Source organism: Typopeltis vanoorti, chromosome 3 (genome assembly GCF_054136105.1).
Source record: "Typopeltis vanoorti isolate ZY-2024b chromosome 3, IOZ_Tvanoo_1.0, whole genome shotgun sequence".
Classification (NCBI taxonomy): Eukaryota; Metazoa; Arthropoda; class Arachnida; order Uropygi; family Thelyphonidae; genus Typopeltis; species Typopeltis vanoorti.
In genome coordinates this window covers 176976260-177003418 of record NC_143551.1, presented here as the reverse complement: position 1 = coordinate 177003418, position 27159 = coordinate 176976260, and the positions used below count along the sequence as shown (strand labels likewise).

Below are 27159 nucleotides of genomic sequence, written 5' to 3'. Positions count from 1 at the left end.
TGAAAGAAAGTTCTTAATGGGGGACAAGGTTCTGACATGTCCCCATTAAGAACTTGCTGTCTCAAATTGCAGCAAACGAGGTACAAATTTAGCAGACATGTATTTCATTTGCAAATCTTCTGTTAAAATTCTCTGGCATGAACTCAGTAACAAATTCATCTCTTCAGAAACTTGCTCAGTGGTCTTTCAATGATCTTCATTGATTGCCTGGCAAACCTTCATCTTTTATTGTTTCTGCTTGTTGAAGGTCAGCCAAATCGTGGTTGGTCTTCAATTGACATGTCCCCATTTTTGAAATGGGAAAACCACTTGTAGACCTGTGTTTAACCTAAAGTGTCATTCTTGAAGGCTTCCTGAAGCATAGCAGTGGTTTCAGCTGCAGTTTTACCCAAACAAAATTTCATGCGCTTTCTGTTCCTTGTGGTCAGCCATCACAAAATCGCAAACTTGCTTGTAAGCATTAACAAAAAAGCAGCCAGAACAACAAACCAGTTCACACAGGATGATGCTACTTGCTAGACTGGTGCAGAAAACTGCACACTCACAATGCCTAGTGGCCTCATCCATAACTAGAAAATGCATGCACACCAAGTTCAGATTCTGGTTTTTTGTGGGTCCCCTCCCTCCCCATATGTTTAAGTGTTTGACTGGTTTATGACCAAACTCATGAGCTTACTTGCCTTAATTAAATTAGGTGTAGTTTGTATAACATCCTAATGATAGTCTCTGATGCCATCAGCATAGGCCAATAGGCAGGGCTTGAAAATTTTTGTACTGTCTCACTTGTCAGGCGTGCCAACCTGGGTTACTCACATATCATAATCATGTGAGTTCATTCATGGACCTGGTCAATTTATAAGCTTTTATTAATGCCGTGGCTAATTTTTATCCTATGTAACTAGCAGTGTTGAAGTAAATATGTTAACTACATATATTAATGTATTTAGTCAGGAAGAAACAACATGCATTTTATCATTAACACAGTACGTCACACACCTTTTCAGTCCTAACACTTACAGTCTATCTTCAGTTACTTCTATGAAAAAAAGAAGGCAAACAATTTATTCTGTGCCATTATAAGCAAATATGAAGGATACAAACATAAAACCTTTTAGGTCTAAACACGTATTTAACTACACTAGTAGGTTTTCTGAATTCTAATTTTACTCCCAAACATTGGTGGACAGACAGGGTCAAAGATATCATATAATGCAGTAGCAACTGAGAAAACAATTTTATTTTCAAAAAACACTTTGGTTATATTTTCAGAATAAATATTAATATATACATTTTATTTTATCAAGAAAAAAAATTAATACTTTTCAAATTTTCATATCCACTATTAATGGTACATTTTTCATATTCTGCATATTCCAGCACTGTACGAAATATGCCAGTTCTCACTGTCTACTCATCTTTTCTGTGTCACCTGTGATTAGCTTGTACTTCATGTTAGCAAGCCGGAGTGCTGTTTAAAATTTTTCTGATTCCTGTGTGCCCTAGCCTCTTATAAATTGCATTTTGTTATGATAAAATCTATAATGTCAACAATACAGTTGTTTGTAATGACCAACATGCCACAGTAGGTACGATAAATAAGTAAATATATACACTGCTTAGAAAGAAGTCAGTGAGCACCATAATGTGAGGAACAAACAGCCATAGCACCCACCTTAATATGATGCAGGACCTCCTTTTGCTGTGATGACTGCAGTAATCTTACAAGGCATACTTTCCACAAGTGTATGATAGCGATCCTTGGGAATTTCAGGCTATTCTTCCTGTAGGCATGTAATGAGGTCCTGGACTGATGTGGGTATGAACATCCTCTGATCTCACCCATTGCTCTAGTTCATCCTCCAGATGTGTTAGGGTTGAAATCAGGACTATGTGGAGGCCATTCAAGTGTGATGACATTTGTCTCCACAATCCATGCAGTTACAGCAGCATCCTTATGATGGTGCATTGTCTTGTTGAAAGAAACAATGGAATGCCACAAAGTAGGATGCATTATTGTTAAGAATGTTCAGATACTTCTTGGAATTGAATTTTTTGTGATTACACAAACAGAGATCTGAGGCCAAACCAGGAAAAACCACACTGCTGCCTCCGAATTTCATAGTTGGAGTTACGCAGTCTGGTAAGAGACCTTCACCAGGCATCTCAGCAGAGGGTATAGTGTGATTTGTCATATAACACAGCTTTTCAAGTTTCCATCATTCACTATACATGCCCTTTGCACCACTGAAGACAATACCTTATGTTTGTTTGAATAATGTGGGGCTTGCATATTGTGGTCCTACCATGGAAACCATTGTTGTGAGCTTTGGTTCTGAATGTTTTCATGCAGATTTTGTTCCAATTGATGCATGAAACTCCTCTACATACAGCATATTGGCTGAGCTTTTTTACATATTATCATCCGTAACACCCTACAGTCATATTCAGTGAGTTTGGTGGGTTATTATCCACTGCAGGTAGCACTTGCTGTTAACTCCCTCATTTCAATCTCAGTATGTTATCACTCTGTTCACCTGGAATAGCATCCAATATGTTAACAATTTGTCAAACAAAATAAAGAACTTTTATTATTAAAAGACCAGAAGATAAATGATAAAATATACAAAGAGCCAACAAGTTTCACTAGCCACTGTCTAGCATTTTCAAGGCTGAACTGGTGTGAAAACAAATGCATTAAGTTATATTTCAAACATACACTTTAGTAACTGTTAGGTCGTTACATTTGATCATTCTGTTTGAAGGCGTGCATGTGTTCGAAAGCTTCAGTCAGATTCCGGTACATGACCACGTGTTATGTAGTTTTTTGCATATTGTAATTCTGTCGAACTGAGAGAGAGATGATGATGAGATTTTTCCATATGTCTTTAAGAATGATACCCTGATTTCTATTTAAATTATTGCCTGTGCGTAGTACCACAGCTGCTTCTTTTAAAGTTCTGTATCTGTAGTCATTCTTAAAAGAAGCAGCTGTGGTACTACGCACAGGCAATAATTTAAATAGAAATCAGGGTATCATTCTTAAAGACATATGGAAAAATCTCATCATCTCTCTCTCAGTTCAACAGAATTACAATATGCAAAAAACTACACAACACGTGGTCATGTACCGGAATCTGACTGAAGCTTTCGAACACATGCACGTCTTCAAACAGAATGATCAAATGTAACGGCCTAACAGTTACTAAAGTGTATGTTTGAAATATAACTTAATGCATTTGTTTTCACACCAGTTCAGCCTTGAAAATGCTAGACAGTGGCTAGTGAAACTTGTTGGCTCTTTGTATATTTTATCATTTATCTTCTGGTCTTTTAATAATAAAAGTTTATTTTAATACATCAGACCAAATATGTACAACTTAAATTTGTCAAACAGGCCTGCAACATGTCATCCTATCACAATCTCTCTTTCAAACTCTGACAGTTCCCTTCTTGTAGCCATTTTAACCGGACTCAGTCGCACTGACTTGGAAGCTTCATATTCCTCCAATTTATACTGGCTACAAACATGTGACTCATTACATAGCATGATGCACCTTGCCCATTGAATATCCATTGACTTCTTTATATCAGTGTATATAACTATTTATGACAAAAAACATGCTATAGAATCAGCATTATGTAAATAAAATTGGCAATTAAAATGACTTCTGATTTTTTTTTTAATCATTAACTAAAAATTTTTGTGTCATAAACAAGCCGAGCACATTTTCAAGCCCTGCCAATAGGATGCTATCCCATTTATTTAGGTCTCTAATGATTTTTTTTTTCCCCCCATTGCTAAGTTCAGCAAGATCAGGTGAGCATCTCCTTGGCAAAGTCCAGATTTTTTTTTTTTTTTTTTCCCCAAAACTTGAACATTTCTATAGGAAACATATCTTGCAGAGGTTGTGATGATTACATTGTCTTTTCATATTTATATACATTTGTTGTGTTATAAAAAAAAAAAGTCTCATTGCATTCCATACTGCATTTCAATGTTTATTGTCTATGCTCATTTGTAGTTCATAAGTACATATAATTCTTAATCAAATTCATAATGTTTTGCTAACAATTGTCAGAACATGAAAATAATATAATTTGTTGACTTTTCCTAGCAGAAGTCACACTTATAATATGTGATGATGTTTCAGATGTACATTAATTCTTTTTCTAGATCAGTCTAGAATATTTTGTTACAAGTGTTCAAGATGGAGATACCTCTGTAGTTACTGATAATCACTGGGTTTTCTTTTTTAAAAAATAGGCCACAGTATAGCTACATTCCAGTCAACAGGGATTTTCTCTTTGGCCATATTAAATTGAGTTCATAAATGTCAGTTGCTAGTTGCTTCTTCAGTTTTGGGGAGTTCTGCAGTTTTATTTTCACCAGCTGCCTTATTATTTTTTTGGGCTTTAATAACATTCTGTTGTTATCAAAGCCTTCCATTGTGTGTGTGTGTGTGTTCTTCAACAAAAGGCTCAAAACACTGTCTGAATTCCTCAACAATTGTTTTCTTGTTAATCTCATGTTTTGCATTCTGCATACAAACAAATTAGCCAAGAGAACACATGCAATTTACAGGCAAAAAAATGCTATTGGTAGTGATAGGCAGTAGATGGCATTGTGTGTTGTTGATGGTAGTAGTGTGATAATGTATAGTTGGATGATTAAGTAGAGGAGACAGTGAGTTGCATGTGGTGAAGCAGTGTATCCTCCCATAATTATTCCAAGGATGCTTTGGAGGTGTCATGTAATAATAATAATTAAATCTGCTTTGGTAGTCAGTAGTCAGGTTTGTGATTTATATCCTCTTTTAAGTATCTCATTCCATTTGAAGAACTTCTTTGCGCTGTTTATATTATAATAAAAATATAACTAACACTGGGTTTATAGGTCAATAATTATTTAATAAACCTACTAGTTTTGCCACTTATGCTAGTAGCTTCATCTGGGTTAGGATAAACATGCGAATAAATAAACGACAAGCTTTAGATATAAATCATTACGTAACTAAAAACACAGAATGTCGAACCTTTACACAAAAGTACAAGTAAAACAGAAATGCGGAGCATTGAAGCTGGCGCATGATAGTTTGCAGAAAAATTAAAAGTCCAGTGTGTTTAAAGATCTAATGAGTGACTTCCAAAGGTCACACAAAATCATCCCTTAGTTTCTGTTGAGAGTGGATTACCATTGTAGCCTCTTTGATGTTGTGAGTGCTGAAGTTGTCTTCTATGTATGGCATAGAGCTCGTGTCCCATTCAATGTTTTGGTGAGTGTGGGAGAAACGTAAAGCCAGACCTGAGCTGTCTTCTCTGTTGTTATTGACATCTCCAATATGCTCCTTTTGTCTTATTTCTAAACTTCTTGATGTTTGTTCTATGTAATTAAAGCTTACAAGAACATGGAATATTGTAAACTACAGGATGTTTGTTGAAAGGATTGTGGTCCTTGTGTGAGTGTAACAGATTTCGTACTGTCATAATGGGTTTGAAGGCCACTCTGATGTCATGAGATTTCAGGAGATTTTCAATTTTTAGTGAAAGTTTGATAATAAAAGGTGATGGAAACCGATTTTCTGTAATGAATGTCATTGATCAGTTGTGGAGAGGGATAAGAGAGATAGAGAATAGTGTTCTTCTTGCTAATTTTTTAGGATATGCATTGCTGATCAATAGTTGGAGAATAGAATGTAATTCTTCTGTTAGTGTTCCTTCATCTCTTATAATAGAGATCGCCCTCTTTTTCAGCATGTGTACGTACCTAATTTTTGTGAAATATGGGGCAATGAGGATGAAAATGTAGATAACAACCTATACGAGTTAGTTTACAGTACACTCCAAGAGAAATGTCTCTGTCTGCTTTTTTTTTTTTAATGTAATTAAAACATTAGTAAAGGTAATTTTCCTTCATTTTCAAGTTCTAAAGTGATTTTTATGAAGACTTCAATAACAACAGAGAAGACAGCTCAGGTCTTGCATTCCATTTCTCCCACACTCACCACAGCATTGAATAGGACAAAAGCTCCATGACATACATAGAAGACAACTTCAGCACCTGCAACATCAAAGAGGCTATAATCGTAATCCACTCACAAGGGACTCTCAACAGAAATCAAGGGATGATTTTGTGTGACATTTGGAAGTCACTCATTAGATCTTTAAACACATCAGACTTTATTTTTTTGCAAAATCATCGGGCATATACTGTACGTCCACAGATGCAAGACCCTTCGACATCCATTCCGTTATTAGGATAATCAATGTGTTTCGTGGGATGAGTGTTTATTATTGTATGTCAGAAAATTAGCTTCTATGAAAATTCTAGTTCTTAAAGTGGGAAAATGTATGTATAAAGCACGTGACTTCGCATGTTGGTGGCCATCTTTTATTTCTTTCTCCCCTTCAGCATGAATTGACTATTCTTGACACAAAGCCAATGTCGGTTCTATGAAGTGTGGGCAGGCATACTATACCTGCTGAATAATGACTATGTACCATCTTCCACGCTCCATGTGTTTCTGTTTTACTTGTACTTTTGTGTAATGGTTCCTACACATTCAGGGTTTTTTAGTTATGTAATGATTTATATTTAACACTTGTTGTATATTTATTTGTGTGTTTATCCTAACCCAGATGAAACCACTAGCTTACGTGGTGAAACTAGCAGGTTTATTAAATAATTATTACGACCTATAAAACCAGTGTTAGCTGTATTTTTATTACACATTAGTTTTTTGGTCAAAAAGAAATCAATATACTCATCTGTTTATCGTTTTCAGTTTCTCCATTAAGATTTTTTTTCTCTGATAGCCTTTTTTCTTGATGCAGTATTTTACTAGTTAAATTTAGGCAAGGCCTGTAGTCCTCAGTATCTTCTGGTGGTGGGTCCTGTAACATTTTTTACCCTCATCTCATTAAGTTTATATTTATAGCCTCTTTACATATGCTAAATGACCATTTGTTTTTCTTTATCTTGTGTATGAATTGAAGGAAAGAACATAGATATCAAATAATGTTTTTTTCAGGTATAGAAGAGATTGAATACTGTATTTCCTGCAATATATTTTCTGCATATTGTCTTTGCATGTTTACATCTTACACTTTTTTAATATTATATTGATTAGTATCTCTATTTCTGTTAATATTTCTTCATTTGGCATGGTCTTAACGTGAAATGCAGCTGCTTCTCTGTAGGCACACATGTGTATATATCTTACACGTTTTGTATCTATTGTTTATCAATGCATGGTCTGTTTAGTTGCTTAATCTTCCATCTGTGGAGAACAGAGTTTATGGATATTTCTCCTGGGAAAATGTGTAAGTCCTCAGTAGGATGCAAATTTAATAATTCTAATCCTGTTAATTAATTAGCATATGGTGATACAGCAGCCATGATCCCATATGGAAAGTATGGCACCATCTTATGAAACCAACATGAAGCTATTGGTTATAATGTATTTTTTGTCTGTCAATTGCATGTGTTCTGACCTGTTTGCCTGTTCTGAGGGACAAAAAAACCCTCTACCTCTGTATGAGACTAACTCACCTTTAGTTGAAAGACACCAGATGAAGTTCCTCATGTCATGGATGGGAATTGAACCCAGGTCTTTCCGACCAAAGGGCTTCATCTATACTGACTGAGCTACACAGGCTCTTCTAATCCTGTTGTTATTATTACTGATGTAATGCAGAATCTCTGGGCCAACTATTGGTCTATACCCTGTTTCTTTTCCAAGGTTAGTGTTCACGTCACCCATAACTAATTTTATACAATTCCCAGGTAAGGAATCATATATCCATTCTAATCCTTCCTAAAATTTATCTTTAACATAGTTGTGGAAAGTGTTTTTTTTATTATTATTTGGCTAAAAATATACTTAAGAAGTTATATTCTTGTTTTTGTTATGAGCAAATGTAGTTTATTCATGAAATGTTTTCGCAACTAAGCTATTTGTATATAAAGACTGCTGACTTCGCATCAATTGCCACGGTATCCCATAATGCAAATTATGCTTACTTGTGGACATGTTATATTTCTTTGCATTATGATGGGAGAGTGGAGATCACTACCCAGACTCATTTTACAAAAAGGTGAAAAAGGCGTCTCACCTTATTATTAAAATACTCTGGATCAGAGATATAGAAAATTTTTCATTTGGTTACAAAGTAAATTATACTTCACAAGAAATTGTATTCTTGTTTAATCCTTTATTCAAGTGTAAGCAATCAAAATTTACATGTGAAGTATCTTCATGAGCTGACTTCTACATTAATTCAATCTTGGTACCTTTCTGGGTGTGGCTCCCACTGATGACTTCAATAAATGTCAAAACCATTCTGGGTAGTGAACCCTCCCATAATGCATAGCAATATATGAAAAGTAAGTGTGCTTTGCATAATGGGATACTAAGGCAGTTGCTGTGAAGTCAACAGTCTGTATATAGTATTTGCCTGGTCACACTCTACTTATGCTTGGATAAAGGGTTAAGCAAGAATATAATATCTTGTATATTTTATCTTTGACATTATCATACTTCTGTTATTTTTTTTAAATAACGAAACCTGTGGTGCGTTCATAATTAGAAGAAACACACGTATAAACCACAGTGAAAATTATTTAATTGTAAATATTTCATCCTAAGTATCTTAGGACATCATCAGTACAGTATTTAAACAATAATTAGGAATAACATATAGTTAGGGCGCATGATTACAATAGAATCTCATGAAAACGTGCTAAAGTAGTACAAAAAAAAACAATTATTTAACACAGTTTTGTATGATAATTTCCCATACTTTAGGAATAGTAAGAACGTCGTTGCGGTTTAGGTTTGGTCTGTGTAGTAGGGTCTTCAGAACTTTCTTTGTATAAACGTTCATGTTTAAATATAGATCTATGTAAAAGTTTAGCCTTTTCCCAATGGATCCTATGGTTTGGATTTTCAATTCCATGTTGAGAGAGGCCAGATTTCTGCGGTTTAAGAAGACGAATGTGGTCTTGATGTTCCAAGAATTTTGGGTTAGTAATTCTATTGTTTCTTTATGGGGAATGTTAGTGAAGAGGGAGACAATGTCGAAGCTGATTAACAAGTCAGTTTTTGATAGTTGAATGTCTTTAATTTTTGTGTGAAACTCATTAGAATTTTTGATTGAAGAGACTGAGTGGCCTATGTGGGGGCGGAGAAGGTTAGATAAGAATCTTGATAACTTGTACGTTGGACAGCCGATACAGTCTACGACAGGTCTAAGTGGAACATTAGTTTTGTGTAGCTTAGGTAAGCCATCAATTCTAGGAGGTCTTGCATGGTATGTCTTAAGTTTTTTGATTGTTTCTTCATCTAAGGAGGAAGTTTCATTAAGTAGCTTATTTAATTTTCTGAGTTGACGATTCGTAGTATCAAAATCCAATTTGGAGTAAGTATTACGATCTCGAAGAAGTAAATTAATTTTTCAGTCATATGAATTGGTATCAAGAACCACAGTGGTATTTCCTTTATCAGCTCTAGTAATGATTAAATTTTTGTTACATTTTAAGGAAATAATAGCTTTCAATTCTGACGGTGGGATATTTAATTCTGAAGGTTTGGCATTGTAGATCACTTTAGCTACTTCGAAACGAAGTTTGTTGGCTTCGATACTGGAGAGATGCTTGATGTTTCTTTCTATATTATGTATAAAGTCTAAATATGGGAAACACTTTGGTGAAATCGCAAATTTATGGCCTCTTGCTAGAACATTTAATTCATCTTTTGTTAGTTGACGGTTAGATAAATTGACCACCCATTTTTCCGTTGGTAATTTGTTAGTGATCTTTTTTGATCGATTTAATAGATTAAGGTATTTAATATGTAGAGCACTATTGCTTTTATCAAAAGCTTTTTTTCCCGAATTCTTTGAGACAGTTATAATTAATTGTAGCAATTCTTGATTTAACCGAAAAATTAATTTACTTCTTCGAGATTGTAATACTTACTCCAAATCGGATTTTGATCCTATACAAATATAGGATCAAAATCTACAAATACAAATATACAAATCGCCAACTCAGAAAATTAAATAAGCTACTTAATGAAACTTCCTCCTTAGATGAAGAAACAATCAAAAAACTTAAGACATACCATGCAAGACCTCCTAGAATTTATGGCTTACCTAAGCTACACAAAACTAATGTTCCACTTAGACCTGTCGTAGACTGTATCGGCTGTCCAACGTACAAGTTATCAAGATTCTTATCTAACCTTCTCCGCCCTCACATAGGCCACTCAGTCTCTTCAATCAAAAATTCTAATGAGTTTCACACAAAAATTAAAGACATTCAACTATCAAAAACTGACTTGTTAATCAGCTTCGACATTGTCTCCCTCTTCACTAACATTCCCCATAAAGAAACAATAGAATTACTAACTCAAAAATTTCCGTCTGATATAGTTGAATTGTTCAAGTTTGTTATTGCATCAGGTTACTTCACCTGGAAAGGTCAAATTTACAAGCAAGAGGAAGGAACAGCAGTGGGATCTCCTTTATCACCAAACCTAGCAAATTTGTTTCTAGAACACCTTGAGGAAAAAATATTCACTTTTGAACCCAAACCAAAAATTTGGCTAAGATATGTCGATGACGTATTTGCAGTATGGAATCATCCCGAACCTGAATTACAACTGTTTCTAGATAAAATTAACCTTCATCATCGCATCAACTTTACGTTAGAAAAAGAATCTCCACAGGGTATCTCTTTTTTGGATTTACACATCAAAAGAAAAGAAGACGGTTCCATCGCCACTTCCGTCTTTCGCAAGCCTACATTCTCAGGTCGCTACATTCACGATTCTTCTGCTCATCATCCATCTCAGAAATCTGGCATTATTAAATCACTAGTTTCCAGAGCGCACAAATTCTGCTCCTCTGAAGAATCTTTAAACCAGGAATTAGAAGTTATCAAAAATACAGCCATCCTAAATGGATATAATCCCAAAACAACTCAAAAAATCATCAGTCACTTCTGCATACATCAAACCAGACAGGAAGAAGTGCATAGGATTCCCATACCTTACGTTAAAGGCATCTCAGAACGTCTTTCTAAAATTATGAAGAAATACAATTTTGCCACTACTTACAAACCTATCAACCAAATTTACAACTTATTACCTTCTAAGGACAAATTCTCACCCTTGATGTTACCTGGTGTTTGAGATTCCATGCTCATGCAAATTATCTTACTTTGGACAGACAGGTAGGTCTGTTCAGAAACGCATCTCGGAACATCAAGACCACATTCGTCTTCTTAAACCGCAGAAATCTGGCCTCTCTCAACACGGAATTGAAAATCCAAACTATAGGATCCATTGGGAAAAGGCTAAACTTTTACATAGATCTATATTTAAACATGAACGTTTATACAAAGAAAGTTCTGAAGCCCTACTACACAGACCAAACCTAAACCGCAACGACGTTCTTACTATTCCTAAAGTATGGGAAATTATCATACAAAACTGTGTTAAATAATTAACGTTTTTTTGTACTACTTTAGCACGTTATGCACGTTTTCATGAGATTCTATTGTAATCATGCGCCCTAACTATATGTTATTCCTAATTTTTGTTTAAATACTGTACTGATGATGTCCTAAGATACTTAGGATGAAATATTTACAATTAAATAATTTTCACTGTGGTTTATATGTGTGTTTCTTCTAAATACTTCTGTTAGTTATGCACCAACAGAAGTATGATATTTCTGTGTTAATTGCAATATCAAATAGATGACCAGAAATATAGATATAACAGAGTTAATCAGTTACTAGTTTAAAACTTTTTACATACGGTTAGATGTTATCATGCACCACAATACCCACACCATTTTCATGTCTGTCATTATGTGTTCCACTGGAGAATACTGTTCTGTTATTTTTCTGTGGGTTTCCCTGACCTGACCTGACCATCTGGTTTCTTGTATAGCTAATTTTTAAAGATTATAATTTTCTATTCCATCAATAAGACATTGATGAGAACCAGGTTTAAAAAAGTTTTTAGATTCCATTCTCTAACACAAAATCCACTAGTCAGCGCTACTCAATTGCCATTATGAACAGTCCAGTTTGTAAACTTAGGGTCTGGTTTCATATCTCATGTTTTTTGTTCTCCCCCCACCCTTACATTTTGACTTTTCTAGCATGAAAGGTCCTACCATAACTGTGTTACCACCAGCATATCTCTCCAAGTCATTAGGATGTGTAAATCCTCCACTTCGAGGTGGAGATCCATTATCTCATATGAAATTTTTGTTTAAGATAAGACAAATTTGTTGATCTGATAATATACAGAATTGAAGATAGTCACCATCATCATAAGAATCATTACTGGAAAAAGCTAAAACTAACAAAAGAATTACAAAAATACCATGCTGACATAATTGCTGGTATAGAGACTAAGGTGATAACCTGCTGAGTAATAACTATGAAATGATTTTATTCAAGTGCTAGGGGTTAGAGCAGTGGTTCTCAAACTTTTTGAAGTCGGGCGCATTTAAAATCCTACAACTATATACAAATTTCTGAGAAATATGTTATAATAATTAAGTCAAATATTACAGAAAAAAAATAATGCGATAAAAATAAAATGAAACATACCTTAAGTTTATTCATTCTCATGTTTATGAGAAACATGAGCCTGATGTGTCCTAGCCATTGCTTCAGTGTTTGGGCATATATTTGAAAGGCAAACTCTCATTTCCTCGTCAATACATTGAAGAGTTCCTCTCTTTTTACACTTAATTGTGGTGAGGGTAGAAAATCCTAATTCACATAAATATGATGTTGAAAATTGTAGTAAAATGTTCAAAGCTTTTTTAGATATTGACACATATTCTTCTTTTATAGAAATCCAAAAGTCTTCAAGAGACAATTCCTTATGTTTAATCATCAATCCACGATCAGTGGATATAGCTGCCAGTTCTTCTTCTTCTGTTAATGTTAAACCAAAATCACTTGAAGTTTCCATAAATAGGTTTCTAATTCAATTGTATTGTTCAGTGTTAAGTGATGGAAAATAAGAACTCAATTTTTCTTCTAAACTTGTTAAATGTTCAACTATTATTAGAAATGTTTCATTTATGCAAGTGTTACTTACCAATGGAAACATTTCCAAATTACCTTCAACAGGTTTTCTTTTCCAAATCTGTAGTTTTCTCTGAAACGCTTTCATTTTGTCAGTGGATGTGAGAATATTTTCTTCTTTCCCTTGCATGCTAGTATTCAAAATATTGAGCTGCTGAAATATATCGGCCAAATACTGTAACCTGGCAATCCAAAATTCGCACCGAAGGAGGTTACAAGAATGCAATTTTTTTATCTCTTCAAAAAACGCAAGAAGTTCTTGTCGTAGCTCATGTACACGGGTAAGTACTTTCCCCCTTGACAGCCACCTCACCTCAGTGAAGTGGCTGTCAAGCAGCCATCTGTGTTGTGAATCCATATCGATACAAAGCTTTTCGAATAAACGCAATTTGACAGGTCTTGTTTTAATAAAGTTTACCATCTGAACAACTTGATCTAAAACTTCTCTTTTTCTCATAATGTTTTTGCCATCAAGGCCTCCCTATGAAGAAAGCAGTGAGTTACAATAACATTCTCATTTTGTTTTTTTACAAAAGATGTAAGGCCCTTAACACAGCCTACCATGGAAGGGACTCCATCTGTACAAATGCCTACACACAACTTCCATGTTAACTGCCATTTATCAAGATAGCTATTCAAAATGTTTAAAACGTCCTCACCTTTTGTAGACACATGTAATTCTTTGCAAAAAAGAAACTGATTTACTATTTGATCTTCATTAATAAAACGGACGAATGCTAAGAGTTGCGCCTTGTTGGTAATGTCTGTTGACTCATCAACTTGCAATGCAAAATTTGAATACTGAAGTTTATTACTGCATACATTTTTCTCGATATCAGAAGACATTTCTATAATACGTCTGTGAACTGTATCGTTGGACAGAGAAATCTTGCTTATTTTCATTACTGCTTCATTTCCTAGCATTGTCATGACCATTTTTTTGCATGCAACCAAAATAAGTGACTCACCTAAAGTATGATCTTTCATATTTTTTGCTATCAGTTCTGAGGCTTGATAAGAAGTAATTTGAGCTTTATCAGAAACGGTCATTATACTTTTAAAAGACTTTGCCACTTTTGTTTGCTGTTCAGACAATCTTTTGAAAAAACGTACAGATTTATCTTGTAAATTAGAGTGTATAGTTTTAAAATGTTTACTCAATTTACTAGGAAGCAATGATTCATTTGCCATTTTACATCCACATACTAAATATAGCAGCAAAGGATGATCTTCACTTCTGGTCCAAATGAAACCAAAGCTTAAATTACTTTCATTATATTTGCGAGTAGGCCGCGATTTTGCTTTCTTACTTGCACTTAACTTTTGCTCACTTCCAGAATCCGATTCTTCAATATCACGTTTCTTTATGAGAAATCTATCCATTTTATTTGGGTGTATTTATCTGAAAATAAGTAATATGCACATAACATCCACTTCCAACACTTTTAGAATAAGTAATATACACAACAAGAATAAACCATATTCTTTTTTCTCTTTGCAAGAAAAACCGCTGTTAATTAATGTAATAATGATGTGTTGACAAAAAGAGCGGTATATATCCGTAATGAAAAGGTATAATAGAGTAACTATGTTTATTTTTATATCTGGACACATATTTCTCTGGAATACTACAGGGCGCACCCGGAAATCTTCTAGGGCGCACCCTTTGAGAACCACTGGGTTAGAGAAAGGAGAAAGTAGTTCTAAATGAAAATAAACTCCTTAAAATAGGAATCACTTCCAAGTAAGTGATGCAGACAAATTTCAAAAAGACTGAAATTGGAGACAATGAAATGTTTTTGTCTTTGGCCAACCGGTGAAGGCTCTTGCAGGAAAGAGTAATAATAGATGAATTTTTTTTTGAGTCATTGGAGAAGTCTGCTAATAGGATGAAAAATCAGAAACTGGTTCTTGTTGGAAACCTGAACTGTGGAATAGGTGAAATATCCCAGATATTTAGAAATATTTGGAAGGCAAAAGCAAATCTGATAATAATGTAAGTTACTAATCTCATGTTTCAACCTTAATATGTGTATAAATTCATTTGGATAGAACACATATAAAACAAGTTTTATTGTTTGTTATTGTTGATGTTTTCAGATTGGCCCATAACACATACAGGTGATTTAAAACGAGAAGTGATCACCCAGGTGTGGAAAGATAAAAGTATCTCCATGGGGGATACATTTATCCTCATGATGAAAAGTATCTCCAAGAAATCTATAAAAAAAAAAAAGTTTTGAAAAGAATCAAAGTTGAATAATTTCAGAAATGAAGAGCTGCCTCAAATACCTTAAAGCAATCTCTGAAGAAAATATAGATTGCCTCAGCCAGGTTGAGTATATGTAGAATCTTCAAGGATAAAAAAAAAAAAAAAAAAAAAAAAAAGAACTCCCTGGTGGACTCCATGTAATAATATCTAAAGATCCTGGCTATAAATCTCTCCGTGTGTGTATGCATGTGTGCACATGCATGCATGCTCTTAGAAAATAATGAGAAAAATCTGGTAAACTGAAAGCTAAGTTGGGTGGAAAAGGTTAGTAGTAGCCTCAAAAAAATGTTTTGGAGGCTACTAAAAAAGCTTAAAAAGGGAGAAATCAAAATATTAGAAATACAGATATCCTGAATGTCTGGTGTATTTTTTTAATCAATCACAAAAGGTGTGTAAGTGGTTTACAAGAAAGAAGGAATTTGTTGATGTGTTTCTAGAGGAGTTGGAGGTTGTAATTTTAGGTGATGGTGTGAGGCAAGTCAAAGAACAGCCTTCCTCATAAAGAACAGAGGTAGAGGGATTGAAAGGTAATATTGAGAAGTTGGTTTAGTAAGTTTGAAGCTGAAGTTTGTATGGATTAATCAGAACTTCTTGTTATTTTACAGGCTTATAGGAAAGAGGAGAAATGATGGTGAGCTAGTTTGACAAAACAGCATTCCTCCTCAAAAAAAAAAAAAAAAGTAGAAAATACCTAAATCAGGAATAGAATAGAATGTCTGTGAGAAAATGATTGAAGCGAGCCTCTGAGAATGTGGATTATTTGTTAACTGGATAGCATTTTTAAGAGGTTTTTGGTGCATGAAACCAAACGTCAAAATTGTATTCTAAGGCTGAGCAGGCAGGTTTGGGATAAGTTTTTTTTTTTTATTATTGTTATTAAGTATAAGCTTTATAAACTCAAAGATGTCTAGAGCAATCCTTTACAAACATCCATGCCTTATTCAGAATTTGAAAGTGCAGCCTTTGCAATAGATATGCAGAGGCATTTACCACCTGAGTTACCTTGGTAACTCAGGTGGTAAATGTTAGTATAGTGGGACTTTATATGGTGTTAGCAATTGTAGAGAAAAATGTTTTTAGTGGAATAGTACACTGAATATCCTTTTCCACTATACTTAAGCACTGCCATAAAATATATATAGGACATCAAGTATTTTGGAAGGATGTGATACATTTCTCTCAAGAAAGGATAGAAGTGTTAAGTCATTATAAGAATAGAAATCTGATCTTGCTGGAGATCTGAGTGTTATCAAAGGGAGTGGTGTAAAATTTTTCTTAAAAGAAATAAGATAGGGCTATGTTTTGGTAATATTAATCTTGCTGGATTATCCTCACTCCACTCCATAATGGCAAGGATGTCGGTAAAGACATTGGTAATGAAAGTTCAATAGTACAAGATCTGCCAAACAGTGAAGGTAGAGTATGCTGTTATCAGCAAAACTCTGGATGGGATTTCAGGTTAGTGAGAGAGGGTCATCAGTGTATAGGAGAAGTGTGGGCAAAAGCACAGTTAGCTGAGGTTTCCTGGATTTTATAGGAATATTTTAAGAGTGCCTTCCATTCACCATAACATATATTGCACGACCATAGAAGAAACTGGTGATCCACTTCCAGATAGCAGAAGGCTAACTGTAATGCAGTGCGCAAACCTCTATGTCAAATCCCATCAGATGCCCTGGAAATTTCAAGATTGATCACATATGAGCCATACATTTCTATGGCTTTTGTCAGAGGTAAATAATGTTGGTTAGATCCGCTGTGGAGCAAGAGTATCAGAATTCTTATTGATAATCACTAATTAATTTGGTGGACCTTCAGGTAGGGCTGTTTGGTGACCTCACTTGTTTTCCAGAGGATTGAGTTGGAGAGTGAAACAATAATTTGATGAGTGACTTTTATCACTCTTCTTTGGAATGGACTGAATATAAGCCTGCTGTTAAGTAGGCAAGGGATAGCAGAGACAGTAGAGGATGGGTGTTAATTTTGGAGTGCAGGTAGAGGGAGCAGGGGGGTGGATTTAGTCAAGACCAGATGACTTATTGGTATCCAAACTACTATTAAGAAATCTGTTGCCTTTTTGATTGAAAGGCCAGAGAAGGCATACAGCGAGCTGTTAGTATAGTGGGAGGTAATGTGCTTTAGTGCTCTTTGCAAGAGTCAAAGAGAATAAGAGTATAAACTATAAAACTGAAATTTGAAATTACTTTGAAACATTATTAAATGAGGTTATTTGCTATCCATATGGATCACAATTATTAAGGAAAGTGACACTAAACTTGATATTTAGATAGGAGATAGGAAAAGATCTAAAATCATTGCTGTCTTAAAACCTGGCAAAGACTCTACAATTGCTTCCAACTACTGTCCTATCGCCTTGTTAAGCATCTGCCTGAAACTTCTCGAAAGAATGCTATACAACAGAATTTCTTCAAGTATACATAACAGAACTCCACAGAAACAGGCTGGCTTCAAACCTGACAGAAGTTGTTGTGACAAGTACTGGCCTTGACAACCTTTATAGAGAACGGTTATGAAAAACAATTGAAAACAATAGCGGTATTCGTAGACCTCTCTGCTGCCTATGAGACAGTGTGGAGAGAGGGTCTTATCTTAAAATTCCTAGAAACTATCCCATCACCAAAACTAGCCAACTTAATTAATCAAATACTAGCAGACAGATGGATAAAAGTATCTCTCAATGAATCCAAAAGTAAATTCTTTAAGATTAAAAATGGCCTACCTCTGGGGGTCAGTTCTTGCCCCATTGCTCTTTAACTTATAAGTGATATCCCAGAGACAGCATTACGGAGATTCATGTATGCTGACGATATTGCCATTGCAACTCAACATTCCAAAAAGCTGAGAATACCTTAACTGAAGATCAGGTTGTACTTTATAAATACTTTAGACGATGGCGATTACAACCTAACCGGAACAAAACTGAAGTAGCATCCTTTCATTTAAGTAATATCCAGGCCAACTATATCCCAAAAGTTTACTTCAGAAATAAACAGGTGAAATTTAGCAATCATCCAAAATACCTAGGAGTTACCTTAGACAGAAGTTTGACATTTAAATATCATCTAGAAAATATTGCTGGAAAATTAAACACTTCCCAAGAAATTAAAATTAAAAACACCCAAGAAGTACCAGCATAAACTTGCTGGTACTTCTTGGGGTGCTGATGCCAACACACTGCGTACTACTGCACTGTCTTTGGTTTATTCTACAGCAGAGTATTGTGCTCCTGTGTGGCTGAACAGCGCACACGCTTCTTTAGTCGATGTCTAGCTGAATCAAACTATAAAGCGTGTGCGCTGTTCAGCGCACTTTTAGAACAAAATTAATTATGAACAATTAATTTTGTTCATAATTAAATTAAACCTTAAGCAAATTATGGACAAAATGAATTCGAAACAGTTCCTTGCCTATCCACCAAGGCATTTCCTTCCATACTTCACAAAGACTGAAATCCAGGCACCCTGCCTGGAGGAGTGCAATACAAATAAACGACCAGAACTTCGACCTATGCGAGTCATGGGGAGAGTATTGATTTCAACGTACCTCCAATCTTCAAATTCCCATTTTAAATCCGACATCTCGTCCAGAGGGCTTTAATCTCCCTAGACATGTCTGGACAACTTTAAATCGAATCAGAACAGAACATGGGAGATTTAAGCATCTCTTGCATAAATGGAGCTGGTCTAATACTCCAAACTGTGAATGCGGAAGAGGGATCCAGACCATCAATCACATTGTGCTTGAGTGCTCTATCTACTCATTCTTGGGTTCTAAAGAGGACTTTTTTAAACTGACCATAGAATCCCTGGAGTGGATCTGGGATTTAAGGATTAAGCTCTGACCCCTGATTCTTAATTTTGATGTTTAATCATTTCAACCTAGTGTACCTCTTTTAATATGATTTTTACAATTGTTTTTATGCTGTTTTATGTAATTTGTATGTATTATCCTGAGACCTGTACATCATGTGCTAAATAAATAAGATAAGCGATATTAATTTGGGTTCGAGGTTATATGGTGAGTGGTCGGTGTAATTTAGCGCTCGTGTAAAATTGATTTTTGATGTTTTTTGTGTGTGTTTTTCCATAGAAAATTGGTTTTATAGTATATTACAACGATTTTTGTGTTTTTAGAGTATTTTGTGTGCGTCTTTATAACATATTTTATTGGGGCTGTCGCTGCTAGAGGGATTCATAGTGTGTAGTGTTCGTGAAAGCTCCGGATAAGATAAGTATTATTTTCAGTTATCGTTGATAAATTTATTTAATATTGTGTGGTTTTGTTTGCCTCGCGTCTCTTAGTGTATCTTTTTGTGTGTTATAATTTGATAAAATACGGTGCAAGTATGTATGGCGGCCAGTAATGATGGTTAGCCATCTTTATCAAAGAACAGTAGTATAAAAGAGATGATTCAGTGTACTAGCTGCAAAATGTACGCATTGCGGAGTGTGGTCAGATGATAATAAAAGAGTGAATGTGTGTAGAAAATGTAGGGAGAATGAGAAATTGAAGAGTATTTCGGATCGTGAGTGTGATATTTTTGTCAAACTTCAGAATGAAGAAAATAGGGATATGACAAGAAACGGCGAGGTTGTACCAGAGAATTGAGAGAGTGTGAATGGTAGTATTAATGGTTTTACTGAGAATAAAAAAGATGAGATAGACGCAATGAGTGAGATCACGTTATTGAATGGTGCGATACAAAGGGCAAAACAGCAGCTAGAGCATATGAGCAAAAGTCGACTGAATGAACCAGCCAATAATAAAAAGTATGACAGAAAAAATAGACGTGTGAGTGTGAACATGAACAAAATGAAGGATAGAGTGCTGTATGGAGACTCGTTAGTACGAGGTGTAATAGTAGAGGATTTGACAAAATCGTACCAACCTGGTGCGACCATAAAGGATGTAACTGAGTCCATTAGAGAGCAAAAGGAAAGGGTGAAAGAAATGATTGTTGTGACAAGTACGAATGATTTGAAAGGAGACAAAATGGAAATGATAGAAGACCTGAATGAATTCTTTGAGGTAGCAAAAGAACAGAGTGAGAGAGTTAGAATGATTAGTCTTTTGCCACGGTATGACAGTGAAATGTTTAAAAGGAGGGCCATAATTGGAATGACTTTATGCATGGGTTATGTATGACGAGTGGTGTGGAATTTGTGGACGTGTGGAGTGAGTTCGATGGGCGAAAGGATCTATATAAGATGGATGGCTTGCATTTGAATGGTTACGGTGTAAGAAGACTTGAGAAAGTGTTGCTGAATGTGGTGGATGTGCAAATTCAGGGAAACTAGATTTATTAAGTGGGGGGGGGGAGTAGATATACAGTCCTGAGGGAGACAGTTGAATGTAAGAATGAATATAATATGCCCGAGCAAATAAGGACAACAAATCAGAGTGGGATAGTTAATATAAGGCATCAAGGTAGGGTTGGGGCTAATGGGGGGGAGGTCTTAAATTCATGTACACTAATGCTAGGAGTATTAGAAACAATAAGGAAGAGTTTTAGGCCATGGTTGGCACTTCCAGACCACAGGTTATTGGTATTAGTGAAACATGGCTGACTGTAGATGATATAGCTAGTGGGATTGAATGTGATGGGTATAGTGTGTTCAGGAATGACAGGGAGAATAAAATGGGGGGGGTATTGTTGATGATAGCTGATGAGCTGCAGCCAAGGAGAATAGAAGTTGAATTGTAGGATACAGAAAAGAGCACATTTGAGGTCATTTGGTGGGAGATTGTGGCTAGCAGAACTAAATATACAATTGGGTGCTGCTATAGACCAGGTGATGGAAAAGATGGTGGTGACAGTATGCACAAACAAATAGAAGAAATGAGTGGAAGGAAGTTGATTATTATGGGAGATTTCAACTATGGTCGCATTGATTGGAGTGAGGAGAAGACACACGGGAGGAAGGAATTGGATTTTATGCGGTTATTAAGGGATAACTATCTGCGACAGCATGTAATGGAAAATACTAGGGGTCAGAGAGTGCTTGGCCTAGTAATTACATCTGAGGATTTGGCTGTAACAAATTATTTCAATTAAGACATGGTACATGTGGAATTATCAGGTTGGAAAGTATGACAAGCTTAGGAGTTTGATTAGTTCAGTGCCATGGCATGTACAACTGCAAGGACTAGAAGTCGATAGCATGGGAGGTAGTTAAGAAGTGTTTGCATGAAGCAGTGGCTGACTGTATACCTAGAGTCCGAATAATAAATCAACTAGGGGTGAATAACACTATTAAGCTTGAGCTGCAAAAAAAGAAACAACTATGGAGGGAATTTGAGGAGAAAAGTGACCAGGCACACGAACTGTATAAAGCGCAGGCCAGAAGGGTAACAAGTGCGGTAAGAAAAGCAAAAAAGGATTACGAAAGAACATTGGCCATGCAGGCTAAAGAGAATCCTAAACAGTTTTTTAGGTATGTAGCAAGTAAAAAGAAAAATGTACATGGCAGAATGATTTTAAAGAATGCCGATGGTAGGGAGGTAACTGAATCAGTTGATATAGTTGAGTTACTGAGTGAGCACTTTGCAAGAATATATCATCCAGGTGATGACATTGCAGAAACGAATGTACCAGTAGATTATACGGGAATTGTGGTGAATGAAGTGGAGGTGAGTAGTCTATTGCATAACCTCAATGTCAATACATCTGTGGGATCGGATGGTATACCAGCTCGTGTTGTACGAGAAACAGCTAAAGAATTGTCAGTACCCTTGACCATTTTGTTTAATTTGAGTCTCTGGTCTGGGATAGTCCCGAGGGGGATGGGAAAAGGGGAAAATTGTTCCACTGCATAAATGTGGTTCCAAGACTGCTGTTGTAAATTACCGACCGATTAGCACATCAGGAATCATTGTCAAGGTCTTAGAGAAATTAGTCAAGAAAAGAATACAGGATTGGATAGATGAAAATGGGATATTGTATGGGGGACAACATGGTTTTGTGAAGGGTAGATCATGCCTCAGTAACTTGCTCACGTTTTATAACACAGTGACGGCTGAACTGGATAGGGGTAATGGGTTTACAGTAATACTACTGGACCTTGCCAAGGCTTTTGATAGGATACCACATAGAACCTTAATCAGTAAACTGGAGTAGATGGGGATAGATATAGGGTTGGTGAGATGGATAAGAGGGTGGTTGAAGGAGAGATACCAGAGAGTGGTTTATTCATGAATGGAGTCTAAAAGATGGCATGTGACCAGTGGAGTGCCACAGGGCTCTGTTCTTGGACCACTGCTTTTCAATTTGTTCATCAATGATATAGGAAGGGATTTGAGAGGAAGTGCTCACTTGTTTGCTGATGATGCAAAGTTGGGTAGAGCAATTATGAGTGCACAGGATGTCAAAATTTTACAGGATGATTTGGATAGTTTGGAGGACTGGGCTAGGAAAAATGGATGTCAATTTAATGTGCCAAAGTGTAAGGTTATGCACTTTGGGATGAAAAGAATAGCAACAGTATATCGCATTGGTGGAACCGTACTCCAGGAGATTGAGGCCAGGGATTTGGAAGTGTTGGTGGATAGGGAATTGAAGTTTAGGGGGCACATTGCAAAAGTGACTAAAACAGCTCACCAAATCACTTGGCTTCTGAAAAATACTTTGACATGCAGAGACAAACAAGTTGTTGTTCCTCTGTATCGAGCCTTGATAAGACCCCATCTGGACTACTGTGCCCAGTTATGGGCACCAGGGTTTCTTCGTGATGGGGAGGAAGTGGAGAGGATCTAGAGACGAGTGACCAAGATGATAGCAGGTCTGTGGAATGAACCTTATGAGAATAGGTTGAAGATTTGTGGGTTGCAGAAATTGGTCGGTCGATAGGCGAAGGAGGGGTGATATGATTGAGACATTCAAATTACTGAAGGGTTTCTATAAGATTGATCCAGGCGATATTTTTGAAAATATGACTGGTGGTGGGAGGACTAGGGGCCGTGAATGGAAGCTGGACAAGAGCGTGGTTGACAAGGGTGTTAGAGCTAGGTTTTTTACTTGGAGAGTAGTGAATAAGTGGAATAAGCTTCCAGAGTCTGTTGTGGGTGCTACAACCGTGAATGAGTTCAAGGCAAGGTATGATAGATACTGTGTGAATGTCGAATAGTTGTTCTTGACATGATGTTAGGGCCTCCCTTGATGAGTCTGTCGACTCCTTGGAGTTGCCCGGAACAATAATAATAATAATAATTAAGCTCAGTTCTCTACTCTCTCGAATAAATCTGCCAGGTATCTTAAGATTCTTGGTCAAATTAAATTATTATTATTCTTATAAATTTGTTACAAATGTAAACCAGCAATAAAAATACTATGACATAGTCAGGAAAACAGAAAGAAACATCATTTCTTGGTAATAATCGGGTCAGGAGACAGGATTTTTGTGAAAATGGTAAATTTAATATGGAATAGAAAATAGAACTTCCAACCAGGTAAAGCTGTTTGAATAAATTTTATGGAACAAAGAGGAATATTAGCCAAAACACCAAGGTAGCAGCATACAAGACATACATCATTAAAACCAATTTTAATGCATCCACCTAAGAATAGGGTTAGAAATAAAATACTTGATCAGAGATGCCAGACAATTGTGAATGGGACCACAGTTATGAAAATAGTTATTAGGAAAATATGGTAGTAAACAGATGACGTTAATTGCAAAAAACATATAAACATGAAGGTATCTGAAAAGAAACTCGACATTGTTATTATTCAAGAAGTAAAACTAGTCAAAGATGGTTTAGTCACTTAAACAGAGTGGGATATTAAAACAGGAAATATGTTTTCCATGATACAGATGCATTGATAAAAGAAACTGAAGAAAGTATTTTTGTTTTTTTCCTGGTATGCTTCTAGAAGAATGAAATATAAGGCTGTTCAAATCAGTAATTGATAAATAATAGACCAGTAGAAAGTTGTCAATGTAATCCATATAGGAGGTTCATTGAGAACATTTCACTAAAGCCAGAGTGACTATGCATTTCCCACCTAGGCATGGCTGCCTCATTCGACTGATCTGTTTCCCCCCCCCCCCAGTGGTTAAATTCAGCCGGGGCCCAGCCCTGGAACTTTCTTATGCACCGGACTGGAACATTTTTCTTTTTTTGTGACTTTTCTCCCTTTACGGTAATTATGTCTACATTATTGTGTTATTATTCATCAATTGTTTACAGTTTTAAAGGTGTATACTTATAAAGTCAATATGAACAGTCGCCTGATTACAACGTGTGATGAAAGGGATAGTGAGGTTTGGAGCTTCCTGTAATGCTTTATCTTTGCAGTGATTGACAAGCAAACGTTATTGCAACGTAGTATAGCGGAATTTTTATAGACTTGTAGCGATATTTTGTCTTTACTGGTTGGCAACACTGTTAGCAACGGTCAGTAACCAACACTAGAACAGCCGATTAGCAGTTAATGTTGAAACAATCTAACAATAGCCTCGCATTTATGATCCTTACTTTAAAGGTCCCATACCTTATTCGTTTAGAATTTAAACCCCCCCCCATATGACTTCTGGCTCTGGGGATTTCTCAAAGACAGGGTTTATTGGAAACATCCTGATAACTTGCCAACACTGAAAGACAGCATAATGCAGCATGTATGCAACATCAGTTCCAACTAGCTTCATTCTGACAATAAACACAATGTGCAAAGGATGCAGTTTGTGGTAAACGGGAAGGGCAGTACATTGAACAGTACAGCCCTTGAATGTGTAATGGAAGTGAATAAAAATGTGTTATTTATGCTTGTGTTGCATTTCTCCTTCTTACACACACAAAAAAATTATTACATCTACATTCAGTAAATGTAAGAGATTTCATACGGTGAAGTTTGGAACTACTTTTATTCTCAGATATTGCTTCTGCATGATGCATGGTGTATTCCTGCAAGTTTTGCAGAATTTGGATCATTTTGTGGTGCTCCACAAGGCCTTAAACAGGGATATTTTAATTTTGATCACCCTATATATTGATGTTATGAACATTGTCTTACATTGTATTTTTATCATACAAACACTGTCTTCATCATGATAATCCTCCAATTCTGGCCCACACCTCCAGGAGCAAGGATAAGATCTTGTTTGCTTTCTGGAGGGGAATTTTGAGCAGCAATGCATCTCCCTATTACATCCCAAACATGTTCTATGGGGTTGAGACCTGATGAGCGTACTGGCCACTTGATTCAGTTAATATCCTCAGCCTCGCTGCTCATGTACAATGTGGTGTGGTATTGTCATCCATTAAAATTAATTCTTTGCCACAGCACCACGGAACAGTCGAACATGACATCGAAGAACTTCATTGCAATGTCATTCACCAGTTATAGTCTCTTTTTCCAGCTTTTAGCTCGGTCTCCCCACACAATGACTCCAGCACACCTTATCTATCCCTTTTAAGAACATTCTCGCGATGGTAAGCAGTACCACTTTCATGCCAGATCAGGTGTCATCAAGAATTGGAGAAAAGACTAAAATGGCTGCCATCTGCAAAGAGTACATTAACGGATTGGTGTCTTGTCCAATTTTTATGGATACAGCACCACTGAAACATGATCTACAATGAGCTGTGGATAAAGGGGTGCAGACTACAGACTATCGGGCATATAGGTCTACATGTTGCAGGCGTCTTACCACAGTTTCATGAGATATCCATGCACTTCTGCTTGAATGGAGCCGACTTGCATGCTGAATGCTATGGTGTGTTGATTACATTTTGCTGTTATAACCAAAAAAGCTGTCTTCATACTCTGTGGTAGAGTGAGGACGACCTCTTTGCACACATCTGGAACACATCCCATTGGTTTGAAATGCTGCCCCGATACAATACTGTGAGAGATTTCAAACTCTCTGGCAATATCAGTAATTCTGCGGCCTCCTTCAAGCTTTCCAATAATTCGGTCCCACATGAAATCATCAAGATGATGTCTTTGAGTCATTACAAGACATTACTTTTGCCTTTTATCCTGTTGAGTGCTACCACATGACCCCTTTGCATGTGATTCGAAAACTTGAATGTGTACCGCTTCCTACTGGAAATTGTCAGTTATACAAATTGCCACAAGCTGATTTTGCAGTTGTGATATTCGAAAATTGTGTTCATCCTTAGGTTTTGGACATCGGTATATCTTTGGTACTTAGGTTTAAGCTGAGAATTCAGCTCTTAATGGTGTATGTGTGTTAAGCAGCTGTGCGTATGTTATTATTCTCTCTTTTGATGAACATGTTTAGTTAATCAATCTAGGTTCATTACTAAAATACTTATTAAAGGTTCACTATTATAGTTTTTTTAACATTTAACACATTTTATATTTCCTTTAGGCAATTAGAAGTTTTTCAAAAGCACTGCATCTGAATCCTGCATGTAAAGAACTCTGGAATGAAGATTTAAACTGGGCTGTTGAACTCTTAAACAAAAAACATGAATTTGCAAATTCTCAAGTGAATGAAGTTATTCTGCTCTCTGGAACCAACAGTTCAGAAACTGAAAATGATAAAAGTGCTACACCAGAGAAATCAAGTTTAGTGAGATGTAGAGACTGATTTTATGCATTAATTAATGTGACAGTGTATATCTTTGTAAAATAAAAGTATATAAATATTGGGTGAATGTAATATCAAAAATTGACTAAGAAATTCAAAATATTCTTTATAAAGAATAACTGTCTATGATCAATAACAAAAGTAAACTTTTGTTATTGAATTCTTGACTATTTCCAACATGTCCTCTCTTCACAGAT

General features: G+C 35.9%; 1 protein-coding gene across 5 annotated transcripts in view; it reads left to right on the top strand.

Moving 5' to 3' along the window:
* LOC150108767 (tetratricopeptide repeat protein 33-like) overlaps nucleotides 1-27023 on the top strand; it is a 110129-nt gene extending 83106 nt beyond the window's left edge. For 4 of the 5 annotated variants that reach the window (XM_090416232.1, XM_090416231.1, XM_090416234.1 and 1 more), the window contains one exon: nucleotides 26741-27023. In XM_090416232.1, the coding sequence (XP_090272358.1) occupies nucleotides 26741-26962 (222 nt within the window). In that variant the 3' untranslated portion in view covers nucleotides 26963-27023. The remainder of the gene's footprint in view (nucleotides 1-26740) is intronic. The other variant, XR_016550681.1, reaches the window with a different exon arrangement.
* The last annotated feature ends 136 nt before the right edge of the window (nucleotides 27024-27159 follow it).